Raw genomic sequence first — 27,647 nt, 5'->3', positions numbered from 1 at the left:
CAGTTGGCCACGTTGGGATATGGGACAACCCACGTGTTGGGGTCCCTTAAGGCCTGCCAACCACCTGGGGGCAGATGGCCATGTTGGGACATGGGATAACCCATGGGTTGGGGTTCCACATGGCGCCCACCAACCACCTGGGGGCAGATGGCCATGTTGGGATATGGAACAACCCAAGGGTTGGGGTCCTTCCAGCCCCACCAATGATCTGGAGGCAGGTGGCCATGCTGTGACATGGAACAATCCATGCTATGAAGTCCCACAAGGCCTGCCAACCACTTGGGGGCAGTTGGCCATGTTGGGATATGGGACAACCCCCGTGTTGGGGTGTCCCTTAAGGCCTGCCAACCACCTGGGGGCAGATGGCCATGTTGGGACATGGGATAACCTATGGATTGGGGTCCCTCAAGGCTCATTAACCACCTGGGGGCAGTTGGCCACGTTGGGATATGGGACAACCCACGTGTTGGGGTCCCTTAAGGCCTGCCAACCACCTGGGGGCAGATGGCCATGTTGGGACATGGGATAACCCATGGGTTGGGGTTCCTCATGGCACCCACCAACCACCTGAGGGCAGTTGGCCACGTTGGGATAATGAGCAACCCAAGGGTTGGGGTCCTTCCAGCCCCACCAATGATCTGGAGGCAGGTGGCCATGCTGTGACATGGAACAACCCATGCTTTGAAGTCCCTCAAGGCCCACCAACCACCTGGGGGCAGATGGCCATGTTGGGACATGGGATAACCTATGGATTGGGGTCCCTCAAGGCTCATTAACCACCTGGGGGCAGTTGGCCACGTTGGGATATGGGACGACCCCTATGTTGGGGTCCCTTAAAGCCTGCCAACCACCTGGTGGCAGTTGGCCATGTTGGGCCATGGGATAACCTATGGGTTGGGGTTTCTCATGGCACCCACCAACCACCTGAGGGCAGTTGGCCACGTTGGGATAATGAGCAACCCAAGGGTTGGGGTCCTTCCAGCCCCACCAATGATCTGGAGGCAGGTGGCCATGCTGTGACATGGAACAACCCATGCTTTGAAGTCCCTCAAGGCCCACCAACCACATGGGGGCAGTTGGCCATGTTGGGGTATGGGACGACTCACGTGTTGGGGTGTCCCTTAAGGCCTGCCAACCACCTGGGGGCAGATGGCCATGTTGGGACATGGGATAACCCAAGGGTTGGGCTCCTTCCAGCCCCACCAACCACCTGGGGGCTGGTTTGGAGGTGGAACCCCATCGCTTCGCAACTCAAAAAAAAGACAAAACCAAAACCAAAACCAAAACAAGCCACCGACCCTCTTCCTTTTTTTTTTCTGGAAACATTTTAATAGTTATCGAATGTTCTACATCTTACAGTAAATATCGTACAGTTACAAACTCTTGGCTGAAATCTGTCAGGGAGATCAAGAGCTGATCTTCAGAACGGAAAACGGAACGGAAAACAAATGAGAAAACCCAGATTTACACTTCATAGTCACAAGCCGCGGCTGCGGGGCTTCCCAACGTGTCAGTTCGAGGCCATGTTCCCTACACACCGTGGAGACTTGGAAGACGTGTTTACTTATTTTTTTTCTTTTTTTTTTCTTTTTTTTTTTTATGTATTTACGTATTTTTTTAATATGTATATATATTTTTGCTTAAAGAGTTCCAACGCTGTTTAAAAACGAGCGGATCCCAGCTGTCCCGTCGGTCAGAACGGGCCAAGAAATGAGACAGAAAGATGGATGGGGGTTTGCTCTGCTTGGTGCTAGGGCACGAGGAGGCTCTGTGGTTTTGGGGGGGCAGTTTTGGGGTGCCTCCTCGTGCCCTTTTTCCCCTTCCTTGCTATGTCTCCCAATGGCTGCAGCCTTGCAGCTCCATCCCAAGGATGCAGTGCTGAGGCGTCGCGTTGGGCATTTTCCTACAAACTCATCGCATCCAGTTGGGGAAAGCTGCCATCAGATGACATCTTTTGCTATTCCTGTTTTCCAGACACTCCAAAAAATCCGTTATCACCTGACTGCTGGTGACTCTGTAAGTGCCAAATGGTGACGCCTTGCCACAGCTCTCCTTCCTCCCTTCCTTCCAGGCTTTCTGCCCTATATTTCCCTATAGCAGAGCAACAGCGCGTCGGGGCCATGGGGAGCCAACAGCCAAAGGGAAAAGAAAGAGATGGAAAGCAAACTGCCACGGGTTAAAGCCATGGGGAGGACATCAGGGTGACAGAGGCAGAAGGAACCGCAGCCCTCACTTGGACTGAAAATATTGACCGTTTGACCAAATAAAACTGAGAAGCGGACTTACGAGGACACAACGGCTCTTATTGCTGTCTTTGGCTGGTTGGATTTGAGCACTGAATGCAAACCCCCATATGGGAGGAGTTTCTTGGTATGCCCTCACTCCTTGGCCCCACTGGGGACCACTTTATGCCCACCACGCTCCTCAAGAATAGCAAACATTTGTCACCAAACCAAGGGGAAAAAACAAAACAAAACAACTTTACGTAACACGGTAAAAAGTGCTTCAATTACACACCCAAGCTGCAAAGAAGCTTTACAGGGTTGCTGCTGCCCATCAGAGCCAGGGGCTCCGGGCTTTGCATGGGGCTGGGGCAGCACAGGCTTTGAGTCCTGCATTGCAGTGCGTTGTGGTGCAGAAGTTGGAGGTGGGATCGGGCAACGGCCACAGCTGCGGTTTGATAACAATTTTCTTAACACTTTCCCCCTCCTCTTGCTGGAGTTTTGCTTGGCCTCCATCACCCCCTGGGACATCCTAACCTTGCTCTGGCATAGAGCGTAGCCCTGTCCCCCCCCAGTGAGGGAAATCCCTTTTCTTCCTGCTCACCAACCTTCACCATCACCAGCCCAACTGCAGCGTGTGATGCTTGGGTGTCCCCAGTGGTGTCAACCCAGGGAGCTTTGTCACCCCAGCAGTCGGGACAGCAGAGTGACAAAGTCCTGCTGGGTTCCTTTATCTCACCATGAGGAATGTCAACAGAGAAAGAGGCAGTGCCTCCAGGAGCAAACCTTACCCACAGAGTTGACCCCGGCTTCAACCCACTCTACAATCCCACAACTCCGTCCCTCCCAGATGGTCCTAAAGGTGCCAAGAGGTCAAGGTTTAGCAATGGAAATCCCATTCCACCCCAAATCCATCACCCCACGCTCCAAAAGCCCACCTTGCCATCATGAAACGAGATGAGTTGGGGTTGGAGAACTCTGTCCCAGGGTGGGAACTGGATGGAGCTGCTCACAGCACAACCATTGCCTACTCACCCCTTGGTCCTGCACTCGCACCGCGCTCTACCCCATCATGGGTTGACCTCCCAACCTGCTTCTTCCCAAACAAATTCCACTGGGGAAACCACTCCGAAAGGGGATCAAATATCTCCCCAGAGGGCTTCCCAAGCCCCCCAGGGTCGGCCCAAGTCCCAAGATGGGCTCACCACAACAAGGTTCGCCTCCTCACGCCGTGACGGCGCCACTGGGTATTTCTACCCAAGCACAATGGGGAAGATTGACGAAATCTGCCACTGATCCAAGCAGAGGGATGAAAATAAAGCCACCTGACCCTCGTCAGGTCTCGTCTGTGGTAACAGATGGAGGGGTTTTCCCTTTTCCCTTCTAACTTTATAGCCTCAGCCTGTTTTGATGAAAAAATCTGTCATTTTCAGACCGAGCCTGAAATTCAGAGCTTTGATTAGGGGGAACTGCAAAATGCCTTTAAAAAAGCACAGTGAGGAGGAGGCCGTGTCCATCGGGGGGTTCCTCTGTGCCGTGAACGGCACTTCACCCCTCAAACTCAGCCTTTTCTCCCCTTTCAGCAGCGCACCCCGCATCTTCCTGGCCAAGGCTGAGAATTCAGACAGCTCCCCCCAGCGCAGGGATGGCTGAGCAGCCTCAGGGCAGTGTTGGGACTCACTGCAGTCCTGTTAATTCACTAAGGACCTTCCTCCATCACGACAACGCGTTCCAGCACCGACAGACAGCTCCTGATCCACGGGCAATTCCAACACTAAGTCGACAATATTGTGAGAGCCAAAACAATTTATAAAAAAAAAATAGTATTTGAGAGCTCTTCGGTTCCTGTGATTTGTGATAATGGTGGGTTGGTTTTTTTTTTCGTCTGTTTGGTTTTTTTGCCCATGTTTAATTGCAACCTGTTACAGAGGACAATGTGGTTTCCCTACTTCCAAACGTCCCCCTTCCCTTTAAGTGCTGAGCCTATAGGCAGGGAGGCTTTCCAAAGCTAAACAGGGGGCAACACTGTGATTAATTACCTCTTTTTTTTTAACTTTTGTTTTTTTCTTCTTTTTTTTTTTTCTTTTTTTTTCTCTGTTTTATACAAAATGAAAGTGCAACACAATGAAACCACGTGGTGGAAACCCTCATGACCTCCTCCACCCACAGCGCTGGCGTTCAGGCTTCACCACTTTGTGTCCTTTCTGTCCTCTGACCGAGGGCAATTGGAGCTTGCCTGGGTTTCCATTAAGAGCAGAAGAAGCAACCAACTGCCCCCTCACTGACCTGACAACCAGCAGCCCCCAGTCCTTTGGGGTCCCTACAGAGGTTTCTCTCCTTATTGGACTGATTCCCATCGAGAAGGATCCAATTCCTTGCAAGGCTCTGGGATGGCTCCTTGGGACCACTCGCAAGGATGGATGGATGGAGCTCCTTTGGCACGTGGAGGGAAAACCATCAAAAAGCAACACACGACGATGATTGCATTTTTCTCTTAGGAAAAAAAAAAAAAGGAAGAAGAACTTTTGTTTCTACGCTGTGTTTAGGGGTAAGAATTGAAAAGTAGCTCCAGCTGCCTGCAAGTGCTGCCTGTTTGACTGGGACACCCCAGAGGACCCAGGAACAGCCTCACGTTGCCTCTGGATGCAGAAGATTACTTTATTGCTATTGCTGCTCCTTACCCCTACTATCTCCCAGCCCAACCAGCTGTCTCCACAACGCCAGGATTTGGGCTCCTTTGCTGACCCCAATCCAAACAGCCCAACGAATGGCAGCACCTCAACCTCCACGAAGGCTCCTCTCCATCCAACCTCCTTTCCCAAATCCCCAGGCTCTGTAGAGCCTCTCCAGCCTGGAAATCTCTCTTCTCCCACCCCACAGCATCCCTGCACACCTCTGCCCACGAGCAGTGGCCAGGAAAGAGCTGCCCGTGCTGGGACATGGCCAGCACAGAGCATCCCAGCTTCCCAAAGGCATCGCTGCCCCTCGATTCCCCTTGCACCAAATGCCTCTGCCCAGTTTTGAAAAGCAGACCCAATGGTGAACAGTCCTCCTACTTCCTAAAACAAGCGTGTTACGTCGCTAGTTATATTCTCTTACTCCTACAAACAAGGGATGAGTTCAGCATTTCACTGCAGATAATGCATCATCATCTATCACGACAGCTATCTGGAAGACACCAATTTTCCTGTAATACGTTAAGGAAGATTAAATAATTTATGTTACCCAACTAAAAATACCCAAACCAAATTGGAATAAGCCTGCCTACCAGCGCTGTGCTTTTCACATAGTACCCTGAACATCAACCACTCTTACTAGTCAAAGGAAACCTAGGCTCTTGTCAACAACAACGACAACAAAAATAACAATAATAAAAAAGGATGAGAAGAACCCAAACGAACAAGAAGTGGGGATCTTTGCACCACTCGACTGGGCAATGCTGAAAAGTGAATATGCGGAGCTGTAAAACGATAGGACCGAAGAGAGAACTTGACTATTGCTCAGTGTCAGTATGTGTTACACGACTGATGTGGGTCGGGGAGAGGGAGGAGGGAAGGAAAATAAAGAGGCAGAAGATTAGAAAAAAGCAGCTTTTACAAAAACCACTAAAGAATGCATAAAGTGACCCTTGCACTTTTTTCTTTTGTTCTTGCAAACAGACGAGGTGCTGCAGTCCAGCGGCTGCAGCCCCGATGTAAGACTTGTGTAGTTGCATACAATGTTTGACTTCGGATCTGGAAGAGAGCAGACACGTTGCAGAGGGGTTAGGAGCACAGGGAGGGATGTCCTCTTTGTCCTGTGCACTTCAGTGTGCATGAAATGCAACACTTGCTCACAGGTAACGCCTGGCAGTGGGCACAGGACCTCTATGACCACCCAATGCCCAATGACCGTGTCCCCAAGTGCCACATCCCCATGGTTCTGAGCATGGGCACCCCACCACTCTGTGGGCAGCCCGTGCCAGTGCTTGTCTGCTCTTTGGAGAGGAGATTGGGAAGAAATTCTTCCCAGTTTACAACCTAACATCCACTTAGAGCATCCCCTGGGCAAGCAGCCTGCAGGAGGGGCTGCCCATGGTTCCGTCCCCGTGTCCCAGAGGCAGAAGGAGGGCAGTTCTCCTGCAGCACTTACATGACTTGGCCAGTGGGTTTACCAGTGCGGCGGTACGTAGCTGTAGGTGGGGGTTCCTTGAGCCCGGTACGTTGGCACAGAAACTGGATGTGCTCCGATGGCAGTGTGTTGTGGGGTGGTCAACAAGGTTCCTGCAGCGACAGCGAGGAGAAAAGCTTGGTGTGAAGGTATCATGGCACAGGGGGGGTGAGAAGGGATCGCTGTAACTCAGCACCACGTGCAAAAGGCTTTGGAGAGCCCCAAGGAGCAGAGCACAGAGAGCCCAGGGGCACACCAGGAGCATCCCCTCCTCTCTGAGCCACGATATGTTGGGGATTCCAAGTGAGAACGTGCCTGGCGCCTTCAGCAGACACAAAAATGGCACTGGAATGCCATTTAGGCACTGCAATGGATGCCCAGGGAGGTGGTGGAGTCACCGAGCCTGGGGGTGTTCAAGGAAAGGCTGGATGCTGTGTTGAGTGACGTGGTTTAGTGGGAGCTACTGGGAATAGGTGAACAGTTGGACTGGATGAGCTTTGAGGTCTTTTCCAACCTTGGTGATTCTAAATGGAGAATACGGTCTCAAATGTCTCTGCTCTAAGAGTAACAGGCTGCTCTTCAGGGCATCCCACATGCATTAATTAGATCTGCCCACTTCTCAGTGCAAGCAACACTAGTAAATATCTTGGAGTGGTTCTTGTGAGGCGCAGGCTGCAATCCCTCCGTGTAACAGGGAGTCAACAGAGCCCTATTTCTCCACTAATGCTGATGCAAATGGGTGAACAATGCGTAATTCAGTGCACAATGCTATGAATTGTTTTGTGCAGAACTGCTGAGGAGCGAAATAGAAGGTCTGGAAAAAAAAATGGCCCATAGCCTTGCTCAGTGCCTTCATGTGCCATCAGTCAATCACGTTTTACCAGGGCTGAAATAATTCTGTGCATACAACACACAGGATTTGAGAGTGATGTGTAAACCAAGGTTAATGCTCGTTTCATTGTGTGCAGCAGGAGCAGAAGCGTCTTAACAAAGAGCTTGAGGGTAGAAATGCAACTGTGGGTGGAGAAGGGCAAGCTTGGCTGTTGCTTTGTTTGTGGAACGGAGTGCAGAAGCGTGTCCCTCTAGGGCACAGCAAATGGAAGAGCTCCTCTGCGACCTCACGGGTGATATCAGCATAAGGTGCAAATGAATTGATTTCTGCCGGCGTGCGTTGCTTGGGTTCGTCCCATCCAAGAGATGAACCCACTGCTGTGGATCTGCTGGGGCCAGGGAAGCTTCTTACCTGCTGACATGGCCATGGTGGTACCAGCGACCATCCCCATGGCCACGCCGTTGGTCCGGGGCGCAGCGACGGGGGCCGGGTAGATGGCCGACGGGATGCTGTTGGGCTGAACCACAGTGGTGTGATGGATAACGTGGGGCTGTGCCGCGTACACTGGCTGGGTGTAATAAGCTCCCTGTTTGAGGAAGGGAAAACACTCTGTCGTCCCACAGAAAGCCCACGTCCTGTGCATGCACTGGCACGGCTGGTCTCAATGGATGGGGCACCCACAGCTTCGAGGCACGGAAGACAAACCCCCGATCCACATTTTTTCCCATTCTCTAGAAGTTCTCCCAGCCTCCACCCCTTTCCCCCAGGACAATTTCAAGCAGAAGGATTTATTTATTCCTCCAACGGGAATGGGGTTGGCATCACAAGGCAAACCCAGTGCCATAAGCACTGGAATGGGCTTCCCAGGGAGGTGGTTGAGTCACCATCCCTGAATGTGTCTAAAAACCATTTGGGTGTGGTGCTCAGGGACGTGATTTAGAGGAGGGTTGTTAGGGTAGGATGGCTGGATGCAGTTGGACTTGATGATCCTTAATGTCTTTTCCAACCTGAGCAATTCTATGATTCTACGATCGTGGGTAGGGGGCACGGCTGCAATGGGTCAGCTGGGTTGGACTCGATGGAAAAAGCAGTCTTTCCCAACCTTAACGATGCCACACTTTATGCTGCATGATTTGATGGGATGAAATGGGGCTGGGTCCAAAATATATTGGCTGCTGGCATGCAAAATGAGCAAGAGATGGAAAGAAAGGAGGAGCTGTTGCCGCATCTGATCCCAAAGGGCCAACGTCGGCACGGGAAGCGGGCAGACAAAAGGGAGCACCATCTCCTCGGGTTTCCAAAGGGAGACAGAGGGGCTCTGAAACCTGGGCTGCTGAGACCCGAGGGAGTTGGAAACAAGGGGGAGAAAATGGATGGGAGGAAAAGAAAGGAGTCAGCAGAGAAAGCCCCACATCCCATGTAACGGCGATCCCAAAACGTGAGCAGTGCAGTGCTGCGAGAACAGGGAAGGTCAGAAGGATCAGAGGGCTGAGAACAATGAGAGGAGATCTTATTGCAGTTTGGGGCAGGCGTGGGAGAAGCCCTACAGGTATGGATGAAGGGGGGAAAGGAGAAATGGATGAACTATCAGATTACTTCTTCCTTTCAGGCTGATAGGGCAGACTGTAGGCACACTGCATTACACTGGGGAAGGGAAGAACTTGCCAAGAGAGATGAGGAAGGGGACAGAAATCAGCCAGAAAGCTTTCTGGTAGAGCAGAGCACAGAGCAGCTGACACCCTTGCTGGGATGGTGTCACTGGGATGCAGCTCAGGATCAGGACAGGACACAGCCTTCAATGGGCAAATACTGGTGATGGGTGGATGGTTGGGCTGGGAGATCTTGGAGGTATTTTCCAACCTTGGTGAGTCTACGATCCTATGATTCAGCTTTCCCCTGCCTGTGCTCATCTCAGCAGCCAGCATCTTCCTTGCAAAGTGCCTGTGCTCAACACCAGGCTCCATTGGTTCCAGCACAGCAGGGGTCAGCCCATAGGGTTAAGTCCCAGTGGTGGCAAAGAGCAGCCTGGGCCTGATGACAAAACTGCTGCCAGCTTTTGTGCCAGCTGATGGGGAGCACGTCAGGAACCAGCAGAGAGCACCTGAGCACACGTCTGACCCCAACAGCTTCCCCTGTGCTCAGCTAATGGAAAGTAAGTGGACAAAATGGAGCAGAGGAGATGCTTTGGACTCAACCTGGCATGGAGAAACCAGGTCATGGCTGCAGGAGAAGTCCTATTTGCCATTTAAGTAGAAGGAAAAAAGCCAGGAAAGCTGCAGGGCCAGAGAGTTGCAGGGAGCTCATTATCTCCTGCAGGAAGGGGCAGCAAGGAGATTATTGGAGGACACCTGTCCAACATGGGGTCTTGGCTGTGGTGCATGCCTGGAGGCAGTGGCAATGTTGGAAGAGGGAAGATGGCACTGGGAGCCCAGCCAGGTGCTCAGGGACACAAATCTGGGCCATGCTGGTGAAGGTGACACAGGGGGCTGCGCCATGGGAAGCAGGAGGGCAAGGCATGGAGATGCCACTGGGAAGGGGACCTCATGTATGACATTGACGGCCGAGCCCCAACATTCAGGTGTGGGATTTGGGGAGGAAAGGACTCCAGGGAAGATATCAGGTGGTGGTGGGAGATGCAGAGTGAGGCACATACCTGGGTGTACAGGTTCTGCTGTGGGTAGGCACTTCTGATGGGGTACATAGCAGTTTGGTACGGATTCGGAGACGGAGAGTAGGGAGGAGGCGCGTTGTTGCTCTGGGTTGGTGGGACCTTGTAGGGAGTCCCCGCAGTGTACCCTGGCAAAGAAAGACCAAAGCAGAGGAGGTGAGGGGGAGGTTTGCTCCTGGTGAGACAGCCACAGGGCTTACAACTTTGGCCCCAGGTCCTGCTGCCCCCTGGAGCTTGGCTGGGAGAGATGCTGTTGGTAGGAGGGATGCAGCTGCAGCATCACTTAGAGCAAAGGGGATGGACTGTGGGGCAGGAGGGAGTCTTATCAGGGGGAAAAACAGCCTCCCAGCTGAGAGAAGCTGCCAAGGGCAGCACCAGCATCACAAACATCCAACCCCCATGCTCACAAACCACTGCAACCACTGCTACCCAGTGCAGGACCCTTCCTCTGGCTCTTCCCTCTGCAAAATAGGGCATCCAGCTTCAAATCCGCTGCCTGGAGGTATTCAGGTGTCAGCAGCATTCCGAGGGCTGGATACGGTTGTTCTTGCCTGGAAAGGGCTGCACTCTGTCCTCCAAATTGCTGCCTACATGAGGTCGATGAGCACCCAACATCTCAGCACAAAAAAGGCAATGCACGGCCCCACAGGACTCCATGCAGGCTGGGGCTGCAGAATCAGACCCACTTGCATGTCTCAATAGCTCTGGTTCCTGAAATTAAGTTTCTTCCCCGCTCTCCTCCCCATGTTTTTGTCCTCTCACCTTTCCTGCTGGAGGTGCACTGGATAAAAGAACTTTACTGCTGTGGGATCTCACTTCACAGGGCAGCACTGCTGTCACATCCCCCCAAAAAGCAGCAAGAGGAGGGGAAAGGCTCCCCTTCCATTCAGCTGTAGGGCTGTGCCACCCAGTTTCTCTCCAGGTATGTCAGCAGAGAGCAAGCTCTATAGCTGCATGGTACTGTGATGGCATTGTCAGTGTTCAAGCAACCAGAAAGCAAATGCCCAAGCCCACAAACCCACTGTGCTGGTCCCTTCATGTCCCTAAGAACCTACTGGGGATGTGAGGCTTGTTTATCACCACCAAAAGAGTCCCTGTGCCTCCAAAGGTCCCCTCATGACAACAGCTGCTCCTCCAAAAACTCTGTATCTGCAGGCTCTGTGCATTGGTGACAAGAGCAGCAAGTCTGCTCCGTGGCCATTAGGAAAAGCCATTAGCTCTGTAGTGAGTGCACACTGCTGAGCTCTAAGGAAAGCATTTGATAGGTGCTGAGCTGATGAATTAAGATGAAGAATCCATCCCAAAATGAGGAAATCCATCCCAAATGAGATGGGGAAATCCATCCCAAACAAGGGACACCATGATCATATCGGCTGAGCTGGCACCTGCTGACCATGGGTGGAGCAAGGAGATGCTGGAGGACTGATTCTCTATTTTTTGTGTTTCCATTCCAGGTGAGAGTTCTCTCCAAGGCTCCAACGCCTCAATGGTTATTTTGGAGGAAGAGCCCATGATTGCTATGTGCACATTTGTGCTGAAGGGCAGTGTGGCACTTGGGGATGTGGTCGGTAGGGATGGGTTGGGGTTGGGTTGGGAGATGGGTTGGGGTTGGGTTGGGGTTGGGTTGGGGTTGGGTTGGGTTGGGGTTGGGAGATGGGTTGGGGTTGGGTTGGGGTTGGGTTGGGTTGGGGTTGGGAGATGCGTTGGAGTTGGGGGTGGGTTGGGGGTGGGTTGGGGTTGGGGTTGGGTTGGGGTTGGGTTGGGAGATGGGTTGGGTTGGGTTGGGGTTGGGGTTGGGTTGGTGTTGGGTTGGGGTTGGGTTGGTTTGGGTTGGGGTTGGGTTGGGGTTGGATGGGGTTGGGTTGGGGTTGAGTTGGGTTGGGGATGGGTTAGGGTTCGGTTGAGGTTGCACTTGAGGCTCTTGGAGGTTTCTCCAACCTCAGTGACTCTGATTCTGTGATTCTACTTCTGAAGTCTCAGTGATTTTGAGGTCACTCTTGCAGTGAAGGACAAGAAGGAACTCACTCTGCTGATGCCATACAAGGAACAGACCCCACTGGTGGGACAGCACTGAATAACATGGTTTAGTGTGAAATACTGGTGGTAGGTGGATGGTTGGACTGGATGATCTTGCAGGTCTTTTCCAACTTGGTGATTCTATGATTCTGTGATGCTCCAGCGCTAAATTGGGGGAAAATCCTCAAGAATTCTTAAAGCTGTGCTTTAAATCATCTTTGAGGGCAGATAGGGCCCATGGGTCCCGAATACTGAGTAGGATGGAGAGGAGAAATTCAAGGCTCAGCAGAGTGGTAACACACCCCAACACTCAGACATAATGAACCCATCAGCACTCAACACAGCAATTAATGAAGGACAAGATTTCAAGTTTGCTAATACTCAGTGTGAAGATAACAAGGAGTTTTCCAGGGACTGCAAACAGCATCTTGCGGCCTTCTGAGCGCTGCAGATTTGGAATAACAGTGTTAATTAAACACAAAAGGGTCTGATTCCCTTCCTGAGACTCACAGCAGAGTGCAGAACGGAATGGAATAGAGAGGGGGAACCCTGTGCTGGAGCTTCTGTGTGCTGGAGGGTCTACGGGGAGAACTCCATCCTGTTGTAGGACCAACACGAAGAGCTGTAGGGCAGCAAGGAGCTGTACGGTGATGAGGAGCTGTAGGGCCACCATGAGGAGGTACAGGGCCATGAGGAGCTCTAGAGCCATGAGGAGCTGTAGGAACACCATGTGGAGCTGTAGGGCCATGAGGGGCTGTAGGGCCATGAAGGGCTGTAAGGCCATCACAAGGAGCTGTAGAGCCACCATGAGCAGATGTGGGGCCATGAGGAGCCATAGGGCCACTATGAGGAGCTGTAGGACCTTGAGGAGCTGTAAGGCCATGAGGAGTTGTAGGGTCATGAGGGACTGTAGAGACATGAGGAAATGTTGGGCCATGAGGATTTGTAGGGCCATGAGGAGTTGTAGAGCCATCACAAGGAGCTGTAAGGCCACCACAAGGAGCTGTAGGACCATGAGGAGCTGTAGGGCCACAAGGCCAACCCTCAGCCCACTCCGAATGCAGAATGGACCTTGCTGCAGTTTCCCCACTGCTGAATGACAATTTAACTGCTACATTAAAAAAGGTGTTAAACACAACAGCCCAGGCAGATGCAACCCTCATTCTTTATAAAACAATGGGGAAAAAAGCGAGCAATCCACACTGGCTTGCAGGTAAAAGCAGCTCATAGCCAAGTTTTAATGTCACATAATGATTTGTGCTCCTCTCAGACATGCATGTCTGACAGCTAATTTTAAAGCCTGATTATGACAACCTCAGGAGGATTAGGAGTTCACCCAGCCCATGCTGTGGTTCCACAGAGGGCTGGGATTTTAATAAAAAGCAATAGCAAGCGTAGGAGCTCCAGCTCCTATTAAAATTGCTGATTAAATGCCTCACACCACCCCAGAAATCTCAACCCCACAGATCCTACAGTGCAAAATTGCACTGAATTGCACAAATTTTTATCCTAAGGGTGATGGGGAATGAGGGGAGGTGAGGATGAAAGCTCTGTGCTGAGTTCTGCACCATTCACCCCAGGAGCATGACTGCAGGAATGTGATGCTTTGCTGATGATGCCCATGGAAAGCTCTTAAGGTCTGGAGCACAGCGCTGTGGGAATGGCTGAGAGAACTGGGATGGGTCAGTGTGGAGCTCAGGGGAGACCTTATAGCCCTACAACTCCTGAAAGGAGGTTGTGGTGGGGGGAGGGATCAGCTCCCACGTAACAGAAACAGAGGAGCTGGAAGGCCATGAAAGGTTGTAGGGTCATGAGGGGCTGTAGGGACAAAAGGGGCTGTAGGGCCATGAGGGGCTGTAGGGCCACGAGGGGCTGTAGGGCCACGAGGGGCTGTAGGGCCATGAGGGCTTGTAGGGCCATGAAGGCTGTAGGGCCGTGAGGGGCTGTAGGGCCAAGAGGGGCTGTAGGGCCATGAGGGCTGTAGGGCCATGAAGGCTGTAGGGCCAAAAGGGGCTGTAGGGCCATGAGGGCTGCAGGGCCATGAGGGGCTGTAGGGCCATGAGGGCTGTAGGGCCATGAGGGGCTGTAGGACCCCATTTCTCATTTCCCCATTCCTGTCCCCACCCCTTTGCTTCCATCATTACCACCAAGGCTCCTCACCACCTTCTTCATCCCACTCTTTTCCCCCAAATCCTTTCCTACTGCGGTACCTGCAGCTCAGCTCCTGTTCCCCTTGATTTTAAGGGAGGAATCTCAACTGCAGCAGCACAACAGGGAGGAAAATCACATCCAGGCATGTGCTGAACTGCAAGGGAAAACTGCTGAGTGACAGCTCAGCTTCTACCAGTTACACTCCGAGATTTTATAAAGCCTCACCATTTGGGAAGCTGAAATTAGGATGCAGAGCCCACCTCCCCTGTTGGGATTACAGCCCCTGCTACACAGAATGACAGGGACACCCCTTTTCCAAAAGAAAGACTTCCCGACACCCAAACCTCGTGTTGATACGAGAGCAGACACACTGGGATGGATATTTCACCCACGTGAGATGCTCTGCAGCCTCGCAGAGGGTCCCTGAACATCAGAACTAAACCCTCCAGCACAAAACGACTGAGAAAAACCCCAGAAGAAAAGGTTTATTTACTGAATGCTGCAGAAGAAGCCTGATAGGTTCTGTTCTCGGTCCCAGTGTCCACTGGGAGGTGGAAGGTGCCCTCTGTGGCACAGGAGGAGGAGGTCTGTGGCCAGGCTTGCTTCATCAGAAGTGTAGCTTGAGTGAGAAAGAAGAGAAACATTAGAGCAAGGAAGACATGGCCACCCCCATTCGTGGCCCACTGCAACCGCTTTGCTGCCCTCCTTTTTTTCCCTCTTTCAGGACAAATTCATGTAGGAATTTCATACTGGGGTATCCCATGGTGGGATGGTTTGTGCAGTGTGTTGTAGTGAACTCATCACCTCTTCCATATAACCTCTTCCACAAAACCCATCACCTCCTCCACTAAACCCATCACCTCCTCCACAAAACCCATCACCTCTTCCACAAAACCCATCACCTCCTCCACAAAACTCATCACCTCTTCCACAAAACCCATCATCTCTTCCACAAAACCCATCACCTCCTCCACAAAACCCATCACCTCTTCCACAAAACCCATCATCTCCTCCACAAAACCCATCACTTCCTCCACAAAACCCCTCACCTCCCCACAAAACCCATCACCTCTTCCATAAAACCCATCACCTCCCCACAAAACCCATCACCTCTTCCATAAAACCCATCACCTCCCCATAAAACCCATCACCTCCTCCTCAAAACCCATCACCCCCTCCACAAAACCCATCACCTCTTCCACAAAACCCATCACCTCCTCCACAAAACCCATCACCTCTTCCACAAAACCCATCACCTCCTCCACAAAACCCATCACCTCCTCCACAAAACCCATCACCTCCGCAAAACCCATCACCTCCTCCACAAAACCCATCACCTCCTCCTCAAAACCCATCACCTCTTCCACAAAACCCATCACCTCCTCCTCAAAACCCATCACCTCCTCCTCAAAACCCATCACCTCTTCCACAAAACCCATCACCTCCTCCACAAAACCCATCACCTCTTCCACAAAACCCATCACCTCTTCAACAAAACCCATCACCTCTTCCACAAAACCCATCACCTCCTCCACAAAACCCATCACCTCTTCCATAAAACCCATCACCTCCTTAACAAAACCCATCACCTCCTCCACAAAACCCATCACCTCCTCCACAAAACCCATCACCTCTTCCACAAAACCCATCACCTCCTCCTCAAAACCCATCACCCCCTCCATAAAACCCATCACCTCCTCCACAAAACCCATCACCTCTTCCACAAAACCCATCACCTCTTCAACAAAACCCATCACCTCTTCCACAAAACCCATCACCTCCTCCACAAAACCCATCACCTCTTCCATAAAACCCATCACCTCCTTAACAAAACCCATCACCTCCTCCACAAAACCCATCACCTCCTCCACAAAACCCATCACCTCTTCCACAAAACCCATCACCTCCTCCTCAAAACCCATCACCTCTTCCACAAAACCCATCACCTCCCCACAAAACCCATCATCTCTTCCACAAAACCCATCACCTCCTCCACAAAACCCATCACCTCCTCCACAAAACCCATCACCTCTTCCATAAAACCCATCACCTCCTCCACAAAACCCATCACCCCCTCCACAAAACCCATCACGTCTTCCACAAAACCCATCACCTCTTCCACAAAACCCATCACCTCCTCCACAAAACCCATCACCTCTTCCACAAAACCCATCACCCCCTCCACAAAACCCATCACCTCTTCTACAAAACCCATCACCCCCTCTACAAAACCCATCACCTCCTCCACAAAACCCATCACCTCTTCCACAAAACTCATCACCTCCTCCACAAAACCCATCACCTCTTCCACAAAACCCATCACCTCCTCCTCAAAACCCATCACCTCTTCCACAAAACCCATCACCTCCTTAACAAAACCCATCACCTCTTCCACAAAACCCATCACCTCTTCCACAAAACCCATCACCTCTTCCACAAAACCCATCACCTCCTCCACAAAACCCATCACCTCCCCACTAAACAGAAGTGACCACTCTCCTGAGCCAAGAGACCAGTCTGAAGACCTACACGGGGGACACAGCCAACACAGGTGGCTTTGAGGACATCCCTGGGGACATCTCTGGGGACTTATGGCTTTTCAGAGCAGCAGCTTAATGGTTTGATGCAATAAACATGCTGAATCATGACTTCTAGCCAACAGATATGTGACAGTGTGTCTGTGTGCATAAGAAGCACTGAAACAAGGCAACACAAGATGCAGCACAAGGCAGGATTGGGTGGTTCCCTATGCATGGAGACAAGGAACAGCCGTCCCTCATGCTTCTCAGCTGGAAACCCCAGTGAGATGGGTACAAGGCATTTTATTTGCATTCTAGTCCCATGTGGTGGGTACTGATGCTATGAGCATCCCACCCCATCAACGGGGTCTTTGGAAACTCTGGAAGGAGAGCTGGTAGAAGCATGGATTTGGGTAGTTTTCTCTGCATCCTTGGGATATTCTACCACACTACGATGCAAGGGCTGCCATTACATATTACATTAAAGCACATCTATGGAGCAAGCAGATCCCTAACACAGACACTGCCTCTAGGAAAGGCTTAATGGGTATTTTCCTGTTCATTTTTCTTCTGAAACTATGGAGCTGTCCTAATTTTTATTGCAAGCTTAGCAGCCAGGCTCTCTGCATTGAGCTCCCCATGGCCTCCAGAGCCACAGCACTACACCAGCTCTGCCCCTCTGTGTGCACACAAAAAGGGGATGAAACCCGAGGGAATGACCGTGCTTGGTCCTACAGGCTGCCATGGGCACGGGGTGCTGGGTCCACAGTTGGACTGGATGACCTCAGTGGTCTCAGCCAACCTCAATGATTCCATGATCAACGGTTCTTAACATTCAAAATCAGATTCACTTTCACCACCCGACCGCACATCCAAGGCTGATGAGACTCATTCATCATGAGATCCATTCAGATGGTCTACGGACCCTTCCTCAGCCAATTCCATGCTGGATCCACCAAACAGTCACGGCAATCTGGGGCTGAGCTGGCCAGGAACTTGCAGCTTGATGTCCCTCACACTGAATCACCAGGGAGAATCCATCACTTAAAACTGCACAAAAGATGAACTGGAGAGGCATCCAGGAACAGCAGGATCTCCTGCGCACGAAGCTATCGCCCACAGAGGTTTCAATCCAGCCATGACTATCTAACATCTTTGCAGGTCTATCCCCTCCCAGCATCTTCTGGATTTGTTTTAGTCTCTTGCCAACGACTGCAGGGAAAGGACCAAGCAGATGATGCAGTGCACGCCGATGCACTGCAGAGCAATGCTTCCTGCAGGGAGGATGCAGCAGCACAGAGGGCTCACAGCTCCCATCCTACACCACAGCACAACCCTGCTGATCCCCACCTTGGGGGCTGCTGCTAGAAACATCCATTCTGCTCAGTGCAGGCACTGCAGCAATGGACACGGAGCATTATTCTCTGCTGCATTATTAATGGGCACAGCGAAAGAGAAAAGTGCATGCCCTACTTTCAGCAAAACGAAAAGCAGGCACTGATGAGGAGAGCTGAAACCAAGCGAGCAAGTCGGGAAGGCAGACTGCCTGGGAAGGAACCAGCTTAATGGAGACATACATCATTGGTATTTTTTCTCTAAAACTGCACACAATGGTTTTAAGTGCTCAGTTTGACAAGCTTGAAAGGAATTATTTCGGTATTGTCCCCCATCTATCCAGCCATAGAAGGCACCAGGTTGGTTGAGGATGGTTTCCCCCTGGTGAACCCACGCTGACTACTCCTGATAACCCTTTTCTCCCCCAGTTCCTCAGAGATGGCACCCAGAACAAGCTGTTCCATCACCTTCCCAGGGATGGAGGTGAGCCTGGCTGCCTGCAGTTGCCCTCTTTGAAGACTAGCATAATGCTGGCTACCCTCCAGCCTTCAGGCACCTCTCCCGTTCTCCATGACCTCTCAAAGGTGACAGAGGGTGGCCTGGCAATCACTTCTACCAGCTCAGCACATGTGGGTGCATCCCATCAGGGCCCATGCATTTGGGTGCATCATGTTCCCTTAGACAACCTCTGAGCCCTCCAGGGTTTGGGATTCTCGAGGGGCAGTCTCATCACTAAAGACTGAAGCAAAGAAGGCATTCAGAAAGCCCACCCTCAGTGTCCTGTTAGCAGGGCACTCAGCTCATTCAGCAGCAGACCCACGTTTCCCCCAGTCCTCCTTTAAGACACACCTAAAGAAGTCTTTCTTGTTGCCCTTGACTTCCCTCAACACATTTAATTCCAGGTGGGCTCCAGCCTTTCTTGCAGCATCCCTGTAGGCCCTGACAGCATTCTGATATTCCTCCCAAGCAGCCAGATCCCTTCTTCATGTTCCATGGGCTTTTGAATTTTCCCATGAGCTCCTTGCTCATCCATGCAGACCTCCTGCCACCTTTGCCTGATTTCATCCTCTTACAGATGCACTCATCTTGACCTCGGAGGAAGTGATCCTTGAGCAATCAAGACTGGTTCCAGCCATTTCCAATTCTGTCCCTGCTGCTGTTGGATCCAGAGGCACTGTGGGACCCCAGCCCCTCCCAAAGCCCTCTCCAGGTCTCCACGTGGAGCACTCAGAAGTCTAGAGTGCTAAAATCCTTTCATCCACACGGGTCCCAATGCTGTTTGCATGGGAACCATGAGGTCAACAACAGGCATCAAACACTACCAGCATCCAGCTTGGTGTTGGTGACTGTCACATGGGTACGTGGGATATAGAAGGCTAAAGCAGATGGCACTTGAGGAGCATTTGAAAGGCAGCCTTTGAACATTACCACCACCACGTGTGCTTCATTTGGGGTCAGCAGGAGCAGAGGGTGCTCCCCACCTTCCTGTGGCACTCTGTGACTTCACATGGAAGTCAAACAAAACCTGTAAGGTTTGGGCCACCTATCCAGAGAAAGATCATGCCAGGGACATCTCTAGAAGGACCTGAGAAGAGGACTGCTGTGCTTGCATGGAACAGCTTTCTTCATGACTGATGCTCTTCCAGCAGTAACCCTGCAAGCTCGTAAGCCACAAACAGAGGATGCTCTCACACCCCTCAAAATCTCTATTAAACAGTGTCAAGGGGCAACGTTTGCATGGTTAACCTACAGAAAGAGTTTCAGATATCCAAGTAGATGAAACTTGGGTTTATGATGGCTGTTTCACACATATTCCTAAAGGATTCTGGCCAACACATATGTCCACCACCCAGCTCTGAATGGAAGCACCTTGCTGGCTGAGGGGATGCACTCGGGAGCAGCAGTTCTGCTGCAAGCATCTCTGCAGAGGGCCTACAAAGGGCTTGACATCCCAAACTGCTTGAAAATTCATTGCCAATGGGTTGGATGCTTCCAGAATCACAGATGTTAAAAGGAAAGCTGATCCCTTCTGATCCCAACGTGGCTGATGGATGGCGTGAACCCCGACAACACGTTCATTTCTGTGGCTGGGTTATTTCCAGCCTCCTGGACGACTGCAGCTGATTCAATTTGAGCAAATGCTCTTTGTACTGACACAGATGACTGGTTTTGACTCAGCCACTGCACCGCAGCATCTCCTGAACTCCATTCCATTTAGCACACATGAGAACGCATCCCGCTCCACAACATACACACTGATGGAACATTTTTCAGAGCTGATTTTGCATCAGTTGTCTCTGAAATAAGTTCTTGATTTTCTCCTTTAGGTCATTTCCCCATCTCTGAGTGACACAGGGATGGATACTGGAAGGTGCTGAGCCTGTGCCTGTCTTCCAAAGTTGTCTACGCAGCATTTTCAGTCTTCTACACTTCAGAAAGGTCCAAACCAGGACTGCAGCCTTCTCTGTGAGAGACAAGGTTGGGAGATCTGGTCTTTGTGGGGTTGGAAGCAGCACTTGTGCTCTGAGCAACCCTTGCCCCATGCTGCTGATCCGTGCACAGCAGAGTCCATGACAGCATCCATCATCCCTATGGGACTAACCTCAAAACGTGGTGGGATCTCTCCAATGGGGAATGGGCTGCCCAGGGAGGTGGTGGGGTCTCCACCTCTGCAGGGGATCCAGAACTGTGAACGAGTGGCACTGAGGGATACAGTGAGTGGGCATGGTGGGATAGAATCATGGAATCATAGAATGCTTTGGGTTGGAAGGGACTTTGAAGATCACCCAGACCCAGCGCCCTGCTGTAGGAAAGAGCACCTCTAGCCCAGGTTGCTCACAGCCCCATCCAGCCTGGCCAGTCTTTCATCCACCAACACCCCCAAATCCTTCTCCTCAAGGCTGCTCTCAAGCCATTCTCCACCCAACCTTTATCTGTGCTTGGGATGGGCTGGGGATCTTGGAGGTCTTTTCCAGCCTGAGTGAATCGCTCTGTGATTCTGCTATGCTAAATTGTATTGATCTCAAGGTCGCTCATGTGGAGGACAGACACCCTGTGCAGGGCTGCCTGGAGGAGAGCTGGTTCTGACCTTCGCCATTTCCTAGCTGATGCAATGCTTGGCCATGCTGTGTTCACGCATCGTTAGGAGCTGGAAGATTTTTGTTCTTCTTGGAAAATGGCCTGACAGCTTCCTGGGCTTCGGGATCTTTCTACTCTCACAACTATTAGAAGTATTTTTAAGGATGATAAACAGAGAAATGAAATTCATACACCAAGAAAGCCGCCAATGCTCTCCTGATCGAGCATTGAGCCTCGTGACAAAAAGATCCTGCAAGGGGTGACAAAAACGAGCAGAGAGTTTTCAGAGAAAGAAAGTTGTGCAGAGATTAGGGGTGCTCTTCAGATTGGAGAGAAGGAGGGGGACAAAAGGCTGAGTGGCACAAAGGAGACTGGCCGGGGCTTTCGCTTCCTCTTTCACATCATGCAAATCTAAGGCAACAGACAATTATTTGCACTGCTTAAAAATAAAATAAATCAGTAACCCAAGCCTTAATTAATCCACAGAACTGCCTGCTGCAGAGGATTGCAGCCACAAAATACAGCCAGAATCAAAGCAAGGAAGAGGCTGAGTGTCTTTAATGAAAGAGAGAACGCCCGGAGCCCGGGCTGCCAGCACAAAGGTAGGAGAAATCAAAGGCTCCGTGGTTTTGTCCTTATGAAAGCCACAGACTAACAAGGTTTGGGGCAGCTGATTCCACACCGAACAATGGCGAGGGAACTTCTAAAGGCTGGTTCCATTTTCGGAGAGGAGAGCACCGCTCTGGCAGCAGGGGATGCTCAGCTCTCCCCACTTTCCTCCTGGCCCCCTGAGCCCAGTGGTGAGGAAGTCCCCACTGTCACCATCCCACTCCCAAATACTGATGACTCGGAGAACCTTCAGCACAACTCCCTCCTCCTGGGTGTCCTGGGGGATACGATGGCCTCCAGGACAATTCCTTGTTGCCCTGCTTTTTCTCCATTCAATTTGTCACAGATACTTCTGTATTATTTTTGCTGTGGGTGCAAGCAGCTCATTTGCTAAGGAAAAGGAAGTTTATCCTTCAGCCCACCCCAGGACTTTACCAAAACACTTTTTCATATTGGGTAGGTCTCATTTCTCAGCCTATTCCTGCTATTTAGCAATAACCTAGGCTGAAAAAGCAATCCCACAAAGCATCATCTCTGATGTCTTCTGTGAAGAGGGGAGGGGGAAAGGAGAGGAGAGGAGAGGAGAGGAGAGGAGAGGAGAGGAGAGGAGAGGAGAGGAGAGGAGAGGAGAGGAGAGGAGAGGAGAGGAGAGGAGAGGAGAGGAGAGGAGAGGAGAGGAGAGGAGAGGAGAGGAGAGGAGAGGAGAGGAGAGGAGAGGAGAGGAGAGGAGAGGAGAGGAGAGGAGAGGAGAGGAGAGAGGAGAGGTTCCCCTCTCGTTTGGGTGCTCCTTGGCCACCTCCTTGAACTGCAGTCTTACACTCAGTAAACATTTAGGTGCTATATTAAGGGACATGGTTTAGTGGGAAAACATTGGTGGTAGGTCAACAATTGGGCAGGATGATCTTGGAGTTCTTTTGGTGATTCTGTGAGTCTATCATTCTATGATTCAGCCTCAGAGAACAAGAAGCTATCCACCTGGCTCCACCACTGACTGCTATTTGTGTCTGTAACAACTTATATTTGGGGTTTGAGCAAACCTATGGTGACAACAAAGCCCCCAGTTTGACTTCTCACCTTCTGTTTTTCCAGACTTGTTTGGAAAGGTAAACATGCTGCTTTTAGCCTGCCTGCTCTGCACACACTGCTGCTCTCCACACACTGGTGTTTTTACAATCTGCAGGCCAACGTTTTCTATTCACATCCCATTCTGAGCACAGAGGATGCTGCCCACCTCTGACAGACTCCCATACAGGTGTGGGGTTGTTTTTTTTCTGTACAGCTCTTCTCACCTCACTGTTTCTGCATTAGATCTTCCAGGAGGATTTATGGGTGGCTGGCACCTCTTGGGGAGCAAAGTCCTGCTTCCAGAAACATTGCTCATGTCAAAGCCCAGACACTGTGAAAGCTCTGGTTTGATCCTGACTCGTGGCACATGGTCAGTGGGCATTTGTGATTCTGTGATTTCCTGAATGAGAGCCTAAGAAAAGCCCTCAGCTCCAAAAAGAATAACTTATATCACCATCTCCAGCTTTGTGCCCAAATGTATAACAATGCAGGACAGTTCAGGTATCCCTACTAAGCAGAGCACTTCATTAGCTTCTGCTGTAATTAAGACGAGGTTAAAAGGTTTTTAGAGGCTTGAAGGCTTCACTGAACACATCTAGCATCACTTTCTCTCAGCTGAGCTGTGGAGTGCAGTACTGGCTCCATCACACTCAGGGAAGTCTGTGTGCTTCACAGAGATCTCTACTATTAATGTATGGATTGTTTTCATGTTAAAAGGACAGTGGCATAACAAAATTAGTCCTAAACCGTGTTGATAAGCTTTTGATTAACCCAAATCCTCCTGGAGTTTTCATGGCCAGGTCTGCCAGGAGGTTGCAGAGATCTGTGGGAAGGTCTTGTGAAGATCCTTTCCAGCCTGAATTCTGTGATTCTGTGCCACCCCCGGAGGTATTTCAGAGATCATTGAATCCCAGGCTGGTTTGGGTTGGAAGGGACCTCAAAGGCCATCCAACCCCAGAGCTCCATGGGCAGGGACACCAGGTGCCCACAGCCCCATCCATGGCCTTGGACACCCCCAGGGATGGGAACCCACAGCTCTGGGCAGCAGTGCCAGGGCCTCATGACCCTTTAGGTAAACAATTTCCTCTTCACATCTAACCTGAATCTCTAAATCTAAATCTTTTTTAGTTTAAAACCATCCCCCCTTGTCCTGTTGCTCTCTGCCCTTGATGTGTGGATGTGGCACTGAGGGACGCGGTGCAGTGATGGCACTCAGCAGGTCAGGTTGGTGGCTGGGCTCGATGGGTCAAACAGCAGTGAGGCACTGGACACCAAGCAAGAGAGAATAAAAGGATTGGGAAATAGTCTGGGCAAATAAAGACATGAAAAACTGCACTTGCATTGAGCAAGAATAAAGGCAAAGAGAGGAACGATGGCATAGTTAAAGTGGTGGACGGGGTATATTACTGTTGTAATCAGCTCTCCAGATGGATGGGGGAGATTTTGTCAAGGTCAGGGATAGCACGGAGCTGGGTTCCAGTGAAGAAGCTGGGCTGACCCAGATCAGCCTGTTACCTGTCAGCATGGCCAGCAGAGGGACTGGAAAAGAAGGCTGCAAAGGAGCATGAGGTCTGCAAAATGAAGATCTCTTTTGTCAGCCACATTGGAACAAAGCACAGTGCGTGGTGGAATGGCTGAAATCCCAACTGGGATCGATAGATGGATAGATAGATAGATAGATGGATGGATGGATAGATGGATAGATGGATAGATGGATAGATGGATAGATGGATAGATGGATAGATGGATAGATAGATAGATAGATAGATAGATAGATAGATAGATAGATAGATAGATAGATAGATAGATAGATAAATGGGGGAGACTGGGAGGAGACACGTCTGGGTCATCGGGGCAAGGATGGACCAGATTTTGTACCTGCAAATAAGGTTTCCCAGAGGTGGTGGTGGAGAGGGGAATGAAGGACTGAGCTGAGCTGAGCTTTCATAGAAAGCTGGGAAGGGGAAGGTGATGAATATGTCCCCACAGCAGAGAACTGAACTGCTGAGCTTTGGAAAGCCAAAGGAAAGCAAGATTTTAGGAGAAGAGCGTGGCTGATACACTTTGGAATACCAATGTGGGATAGCAGTTGAGATTGGCTGGACAGAACTTGATACAGCTTTGGAAGAGCCAGATTAGGGCGACGTGAAGGGATGGAGCTGGACAGAAGACACCAGGACAGTAGGACAGCAGGACAGACAGGAGTCTGCCAGCACCACAGGAAAGAAAAGGGAACATGGTGTGGGGGGATGAAGACACCAAACAGGACACAATGCTGAAATGTCTCCATCTATTACGTGAAAGGAGAGAATGATAAGCATGGGGAAGGGGGGAGCTGTTTTACCTGGGGCGTAGCCAGGGCTGCTGGTTGGATACATGTTTGGGTTGTAGGCTGGGGCAGCGGTGGGATATCCTGTTGGGTAACCTGCAATGAGAAAAAGGGAGAAATGAGGTTTCCAAGTGCAGTGAGAGAAGGTAGGACAGCATCCACGGAAAGGAAGAAACCATCCTTGTGAGCCAAGAGGTCATCAGCACAGGTGGGAGGTGAATATTCACAGTTGGCCAGGGCAAAGGAAGGATGATGAATGTGCTCCACAGATTTACAAGTGACATCATCAATATTTAACCTTTATTCCCCTTGAAAATGAGGACAATGACCAGAATGTAGGATATGGGCACATTCAATGTGCTCTGAAGAACACTACCAGGAAATTACATGCACTGAATGCAGCATTCAGCTGGGAGAAACCAGAGGCACAGCTTTATTTTAAAGGTTTTCTTGGCTGCATGAGCTTGATCTGTCACCAAACACACACCACAGATCTAAGTTAGGCATTGCAGCTAGCCAACCCTGAAGGGCATTAAGTGAATGATTCCCAATGCTTCCACTCAGTGCTTCCATCAACCACAGCTTCTTGCTAAAGGACAAAAACATGCCAGCCCTTGTATTCACCCATCACTGCACAGCTGCCATCCTGAGGAGGGACCCCATTACTTGCCAAGCCACCTGGAAGGAGCACGCAAGGCAGCTCAGACCACTTGAAGACACCATGTAACACATGAGGTTTTAATGGGCACTTTAGAGAAGGTTGCAGAGCATCTTCAATTTCCATCATCTTCAGTTGGATCGGTCAGAGGGAGTTCAGGGGAAACCAATGAGGATACATGAAGGCTTGGGGAGCTGGAATCACAGGCACCTGAAGAGCCAGACTGCAAACCACCACAAACTGGATTCGTGCCTCCCCAAGGGCAGAAGACAGAACCAGCCAAATTGGAAGAGCCAAGGGGAAACCAGACTTTATGGAGAAGACTGCACTCAGTGATGCCAAAGACAACTGGGATACCAAGGCAAAAACAGAGCAGTCCCAACATGCAGTCACACATGGTTCAGCAATCAACCATCCATCCTCTACTTGATTTCCATGGAAGCCACAGATGACACTCCATATACCTCAGTCTGCTTGACTTTGCTCTGGTTTATTGCACTGCTTCCCTTTGCTGGAAGTTTTACAAATCAAGAATGGTGACACTCAAAACAGCTCTGTCCCTTTTTACATGCTTCTGCATAAATCCCTCAAACAGACCGGGACACATTCACCCTCACTCCCTCCTAGAGGGCTTGGCTTTCCATTCCATTCCATTCCATTCCATTCCATTCCATTCCATTCCATTCCATTCCGTTCCGTTCCGTTCCGTTCCATTCCATTGCATTCCATCCCGTTCCATTGCATTCCGTTCCACTCCATTCCATTCCATTCCATTCCATTCCATTCCATTCCATTCCATTCCACTCCATCCCATTCCATTCCACTCCATTCCATTCCATTCCATTCCATTCCATTCCATTCCTTTCCATTCCATTCCATTCCATTCCACTCCACTCCATTCCATCCCATTCCACCCCATCCCATTCCATTCCATTCCATTCCATTCCATTCCATTCCATTCCATTCCGTTCCATTCCGTTCCATTCCGTTCCATTCCGTTCCATCCGATTCCATCCCACTCCATTCCATCCCACTCCATTCCATTCCATTCCATTCCATTCCATTCCATCCCATTCCACTCCATTCCATTCCATTCCATTCCACTTCACTCCACTCCATTCCATTCCATTCCATTCTGCCCCAATCCATTCTACTCTACTCAACTTCATGCCACTCCACTCCACTCCACTCCACTCCATTGCATTCCATTGCATTCCACTCCATTCTGCCCCAATCCATTCTACTCTACTCAACTTCATGCCATTACACCCCACTCTTCTTTACTCTATTCCACTCCTCTCCATTCTACTCTACTCTACTCCACTCAAATCTACTCTATTCTACCTTACTCCACTTTTCTCTACTGTATTCCACTCTATTCTTCTCCGCTCCATTCTACTCTACTCCACTCAAATCTTCTCCATTCTACTCTGCTCTGCTCTACTCTACTCTACTCAAATCTTCTCCATTCTACTCTGCTCTGCTCTACTCCACTCCACTCCATTCTACTCTACACAGATTTACTTCATTGTACTCTATTCTGCCCTACTTTCTACTTTTTTCTACTCTTCCTTTCTCTTTTCTCCCTTCTATTTTATTGTACTCTTTTTGCTCTGCCTCCCAGCACCGCCGCTGCCCCTGATTATCTCTGCTGCTTCCTGCCTTCACCCCCCAGCAGCGTCGGTCTATCGGCAGACAAAAAGAACCTCCGGCATCCTTCCTCACCCAGCTCAGCTGCTGCTGTCTGCTGGTGGCCAGCAAAGACGGGGAAAAAAAAGAGGGAATGAGCCATCAGTTCACACCCCATCTCTTTTACTTTATTAAATAAGAGCCAGAACGGGCCTTTCCTCCCTTCTCCTGAGCAGCAAGGCGAACACGAAGCACCTCTCCCCCCACCATGCCCCCGGCACGCAGCCGACTGCTGCAGCAATGCACTGAAGTTCATCTGAATCCATTCTAATTCAACATTTGTGACCACCGTACTGGAATAAATGACGGCACGTTCTACCCTCTCAT

At 50.7% G+C, this 27,647-nt stretch overlaps 1 protein-coding gene across 50 annotated transcripts in view; it reads right to left on the bottom strand.

Annotated features, from left to right (window-relative positions):
• Positions 1 to 1,307: 1,307 nt before the first annotated feature.
• Positions 1,308 to 27,647, bottom strand: part of FAM168A (family with sequence similarity 168 member A) — a 155,485-nt gene continuing 129,145 nt past the window's right edge. The window contains exons 1-8 of one of the 50 annotated variants that reach the window (XM_048942210.1): positions 15,376 to 15,707; positions 15,211 to 15,315; positions 14,941 to 14,982; positions 14,532 to 14,898; positions 9,857 to 9,999; positions 7,615 to 7,789; positions 6,354 to 6,484; positions 1,309 to 5,956 (exon numbers count right to left, since the gene is read on the bottom strand). In XM_048942210.1, coding sequence (XP_048798167.1) covers positions 6,372 to 6,484; positions 7,615 to 7,789; positions 9,857 to 9,999; positions 14,532 to 14,682 — 582 coding nt within the window. In that variant the 5' untranslated portion in view covers positions 14,683 to 14,898; positions 14,941 to 14,982; positions 15,211 to 15,315; positions 15,376 to 15,707 and the 3' untranslated portion in view covers positions 1,309 to 5,956; positions 6,354 to 6,371. Of the gene's footprint in view, positions 5,957 to 6,353; positions 6,485 to 7,614; positions 7,790 to 9,856; positions 10,000 to 14,531; positions 15,025 to 15,107; positions 15,129 to 15,210; positions 15,316 to 15,375; positions 15,985 to 16,025; positions 16,068 to 16,277; positions 17,495 to 24,988; positions 25,070 to 27,647 lie in introns of those variants that run through there. The other 49 variants (XM_048942219.1, XM_048942042.1, XM_048942116.1 and 46 more) reach the window with 49 other exon arrangements.

The sequence above is a fragment of the Lagopus muta genome, chromosome 1 (assembly GCF_023343835.1).
Source record: "Lagopus muta isolate bLagMut1 chromosome 1, bLagMut1 primary, whole genome shotgun sequence".
Taxonomy (NCBI): domain Eukaryota; kingdom Metazoa; phylum Chordata; class Aves; order Galliformes; family Phasianidae; genus Lagopus; species Lagopus muta.
Note: the sequence above shows the minus strand (reverse complement) of the source record. Positions and strands in the feature narration are given on the sequence as shown.